This window comes from Eutrema salsugineum, unplaced genomic scaffold, assembly GCF_000478725.1.
Source record: "Eutrema salsugineum unplaced genomic scaffold, Eutsalg1_0 scaffold_6, whole genome shotgun sequence".
Lineage (NCBI taxonomy): Eukaryota > Viridiplantae > Streptophyta > Magnoliopsida > Brassicales > Brassicaceae > Eutrema > Eutrema salsugineum.
This window is the reverse complement of record NW_006256547.1, coordinates 10,214,120-10,219,008: the sequence shown is the minus strand read 5'-3', so window position 1 is coordinate 10,219,008 and position 4,889 is coordinate 10,214,120. Positions and strand designations below refer to the sequence as shown.

Below are 4,889 nucleotides of genomic sequence, written 5' to 3'. Positions count from 1 at the left end.
TCATGCTCATCATTTGAGGCTGCCTCCCCCCCGATTTGCTCATTGGCCTCAATGAGCTTTGGCCTAGGTGCTGGAGCTTGTAACTCTTTTCCACTTCTCAAAGTGATGGCGTTCACATATTCCTTAGTTTTGGTTCCGGCTTTCCAGGTAAAGCTGGTCCTCTTGATGATGTTGAAGCTTGGTTCTGCTTAAGTTCTCGGATATCTTGTTGCATGGACGCGTACTGACTCTCAACCCTTTGTTGACTGTGTAACAGTCTGGTCCCATCCGACTCTGAACCGGTGCCTGCTGCTGTTGCTGCGGACCCATCGGTTGTGGACTGAACCCTGGTGGAAACTTGTGTTGCTGCGGTTGGCTAGTTTTGCTCTGAGCTGGTTGATTCTGCTGTCCATAACTTTGTTGCTGCCCACTGAACTGCTGCTTGGGCTGAAAATTGTTCTGAAATGGAGCTTTAGGAGCATAGCTTTGTTGGTGTTGTTGAGCAGGGTACACCTGATCTTGAGGATTTGCTACATTGGGGTTGCGGTAAAAGAGGTTTTGATTGTTCCCAAAGTTGTTAAACCTCTGATACCTTTGTTGATTCCCAATATAGTTGATCTCTTCCTTTGGGAGACCATCCTCATTTACATTGTCAAAGCTCGGCCCTTGCTCATCAAACTCTCCCACAAAGGGTATTGGCTTTTGTGTAGCCACAGGTACTTTGTCAAGCTTGTTCTGTAGCTCCCTGATGTCTTTTTCCATTCGCAACTCCTTACTAGACCCATCAGATCGGTTAGCTCTGTCGAAATCCTCACCATAAGTATCATTTGACATTGCAAGATTCTCCACAAGTTCCATTGCTGTGTTTATCTCCTTCCCAAGAAAGCTCCCATTTGATGCTGTATCAAGTTGGTTCCTTATTTTTGGAAGTGCACCTCGGTATAAAGTGCTTAAAAGGGAAGCCTCCGAGAAGCCATGGTGTGGACATTGGTTGGTATAGCTTCGAAATCTCTCCCAAGCTTCACCAAAGCTTTCATTGGTGTGTTGTGTGAAGCTTGAGATCTGATTTCTCAGCTTAGCCGTCCTAGATGTGGAGAAAAACTTGGACAAGAAGGCGAGCTTACATTGTTCCCACGTTTGTATAGTTCCCCTTGGAAGATTCTTCTCCCATTGATGCGCTTTAATTATCACCAAGACTGAATGAGAACAAGCGGAGCTTGAACCTGTCTTCTGATACCCCGTTTATCTTCGTGAGGTCACAAACTCGATCAAATTGATCTAGGTGCTCTAAAGGATCCTCCATGGGCAAACCCTGAAACTTGGAGTTCTGCACCATATTGAGCAGGGAAGCTTTAACTTTGAAGTTGTTGTTTTGCACTGGTGGTGCTTGGATCCCGGCTCTATACTGATGTGCAATAGCTCGGTCGTTTTCTCAAACAAAGACCGGTGGAGGTTGCCTTTGATCTGGTGGTGTAGGCTGAGGAACGTTTACGTTTTGTGCTTGTTGCTCATTTTGGTTAGCCTGGTGCTGCTTTTGTTGAGCCTGTTGCTGATTTAAAAAGGCCTGTTGTTCGTTCCTCTCGGCCTGCGCTTGGTTTAGATGAGCCTGTTGCTCGGCTTCTTGAGCCTGTTGCTCAATCCGTTGTTGTTATGCCATGCCTAACCGTTCAAGGTGTGCTGCTCTCTCTCGTGCCCTCCTTTCAAGCCTGTTGATGTTTTTGTCATAAGGAATAGGCGGTTCTGAGCTGCGAGATCTAGTTCTCATACACCTGAAAGCAAAGCCAGAACTTGCAAAGTAATCAGTAAAAAAAAAAATAAATAAAGACTTGATCTCAAGAACAAGCAAGAAACTAATACTCCCACAAGTTGGCAACGGCGCCAATTGATAGCTAAGATTTTTAGGTCTTTAAAGAGGTATCAATCCCCTGTAGTTGTAGCACAAGGGGTATCGAATCCAAGCTTGTGGTAGACATTAGTATATTATGCTCATTACTTAAGTCAAGTTGATCAAGAAAAGGTTTGTGTTGTTTAATCTACTTGAAATGCAAGAAAGAACAGAAATGGAACAAGTTATGAAATTTAAACTAGCAAGGGTGCAAATAACAAACGATTAAACTAGAACAATGATCAGATGATGATATGAAATGATAATATAGAGGCTTTAGACAGGATAAAGGACTCGGGTGCTTTCAAGTTAAACTAGTGGGTTAATGAATCAAGATTATCAAGCAACTTCATTTAACATGAACTCAACGACAAGTTAATCCTCTCATGAAGGTATTAAGCTTCTAAACGGGTCCTATTTCATACCAAAATCCCTTTTGAGAAGCATGAATCAGTCAGCTTTAAGATCCAGTTCAATCATTTAAGAAGAACAAACTATCACTCTCATGATGAAAGACTCTTAAACCTCTAACCGATTGGTTCAGACATTTCTACAAACACTTTTGATGTGAGAAGATATCTTAGATCTGGACCACATATGATGTTCATGGATCCAGCTTAGAGATCTGATCGGTTAGAGAATCAAAATATGCAAGACTAGACCCCTAAACTCGCTAATCTACCATGGAAGCACCCTAATCTACCTATCTAAAACCTCATAAGCGGACTACTCACTAATCATGAAGAGCTCACTAGATCCTTTGCAAGATGTGAAGCTAGTCATGATTAGAAGCTTTGATGAAGATGATAAAAAAGAAAATGAAAGAGAACAAGACCTTTACGTGAAAACGAGATATCTGATTAAAGAAGCAAGTTTCACAAAAGAGGCAAGTTCTCAAAACTAAAAACAGATAAGAGATATGATCCTTAGGTTTTTAGTCCTAAAAACTATTTATAGTGAAGGCTAAGTGTTGCGGATCAGCCCGGAACAAACCTGGTACTGGACGCTCTTCTTGGGTCGTCGGGTGAGAACCTCAGTGTGTGAGAGAGTGAAGCCGAGGTCTTGATTTTGAGGGGCGCACATGAGCAAAGATCAGGATGAAGATCTCATGAAGGACACATCAAGAAGATGCATGAACCCTAGTCCTCAATCCATCTTCACGTGCATTCTCTGAGTCGGCTTGTTCTTGAATATGGGTTTGTGACAAGGGACCTCGACATGCAATGCCGAGGGTCTTGGTAGTCGAGGGATCAAAACTTCCAATGGGTCGAGCAGGCAGAGCGCAAAGATGAGCCCAGGAGAGATGATCGGGAACGACTTCTCCAATCGGAGGGAATGACTCACGCACAAACCCTCGAAATCAAAGAGCTGCGAGCCTCAATGGCTCTGACAGTGGCCGAGATACGCGCCATGAAGTCTCAAGTGCATAACGCGACAAGTGCCGCGCCCGAGATTGATCGAATGCTTGAAGAGACCCAGAGAACACCAATCACGGCGAGAATCATGGAGGCTAGGATTCCCAAGCCCGGGAAGGTGAGAATCCCATTCTACGAAGGAACGACCGACCCGAAGGCACACATCACAGCTTTTCGGATAGCAATGGGACGAGTTTTCACAAAGAACGCTGCCAATCTGACCGAGCAGGAGGTAGATGCCGGATATTGCCTACTCTTCGTAGAACATCTCAAGGGAGCCGCGCTTCATTGGTTTTCGAGACAGGAGCGCAATTCAATCGGCAGTTTCCAGCAGCTCTCCGCTTTGTTCCTTAAGCAGTATTCGATGTTCATGGATAGAGGAACTTCCGATGCCGACCTATGGACGCTATCCCAAGGACCGAACGAACCGCTTTGGAACTATATGGCAAGGTTCAAGGCGGTCGTATCCAAAGTAGAAGGAATAAGCGACAAGGCTGCACTCGAGGCTCTGAAGCGGTCCTTGTGGTACAAATCTGAATTCCGATGGGAAATGGCCCTCAACACGCCACAAACGATTCAAGATGCCCTGCATCGGTCATCAGACTTCGTCGTAAACGAGGAGGAGATGAAAAATCTGGACGAGCAGTACAAAGCGACCAAAGCAGCGATCCAGAGCTCAATCTTGACGCGCCCTTCGAAAAAAGGTAACCCATCCAACAACGCGACAACAGAGAGCTCGGACGAACCAAGAAGCGGAGGTACCCACAACTACCAAGTAGGCGCCGGACGCGGAAGAGGAGAGCCGCGCAGCAACCCTTGGGTAAGAAGACCCACTAACTATGACGAAAAGGCATTCTGCGAATATCACCAAACCTACGGACACTCGACGGCGCAATGCCGAACTCTAGGAGCCAAACTCGCAGCTAACATGGCAGCGGGAGAGATCTAGAGCGCGGTGAATCTTAAAGACCTCGTCCCTAATGAGCCAAAAGAAGGAACCGAGCCGAGCGGCACGACAGAACCCGCAAATCCTCCTCGACGAGGCGATAACACCAAGCGCGACAGGAGAGGTGAACCTGAAGAACGACCCGAGCCGAGACAAAGAATCAACATGATCATGGGTGGATCCCAATATTATCAAGACACGGTGTCTTCCATCAAGGCTTATCAGCGCCGAGCCGAAACAAAGGAAAATTGGACAGAACCGACCGATATCCCGAACACGGTGATCTCCTTCGCCGAAGAGGAAACGGCAGGGATAGATAGACCATACAACGATCCACTAGTGATCGAATTGACAATCAGAGACCACGATGTAGCGAGAGTACCCATCGATACTGGGAGCTCAGTAGATGTCATTTTCAGGGAAACACTCAGAAGGATGGGAATCGATCTCTCCGAGGTGACGGCGATCCACAAACCTCTAACCAGATTTTCGAGAGAAACAACAATGACTATGAGCACGATTCGACTCCCTGTGGTAGCCGGCGGAGTCACTAGATCGTCGAATTCTGCGTCACCAATCATCCAGCAATCTACAATGTGATTATGGGAACTCCATGGATCAATGCGATGAGGACAGTCCCTTCCACCTATCACCTCTGCCTCAA

At 46.1% G+C, this 4,889-nt stretch overlaps 1 protein-coding gene and 1 non-coding gene across 2 annotated transcripts; both read left to right on the top strand.

The window, feature by feature from the left end:
- Window positions 1–949: 949 nt before the first annotated feature.
- On the top strand, window positions 950–1,056 carry LOC112083760. Its single transcript, XR_002897888.1, has one exon. It is a non-coding gene; the product is annotated as a small nucleolar RNA R71 (small nucleolar RNA).
- A 2,143-nt stretch (window positions 1,057–3,199) lies between these two features.
- Window positions 3,200–4,228, top strand: LOC112083473. Its single transcript, XM_024151502.1, has one exon. The coding sequence runs from the start codon at window positions 3,200–3,202 to the stop codon at window positions 4,226–4,228; it is 1,029 nt and encodes a 342-aa protein (XP_024007270.1).
- Window positions 4,229–4,889: the final 661 nt, after the last annotated feature.

Bases quoted from the DNA above. Each gene is read 5' to 3' on its own strand.
- LOC112083473 (XM_024151502.1), top strand. From the start codon at position 3,200: ATGACTCACGCACAAACCCTCGAAATCAAAGAGCTGCGAGCCTCAATG.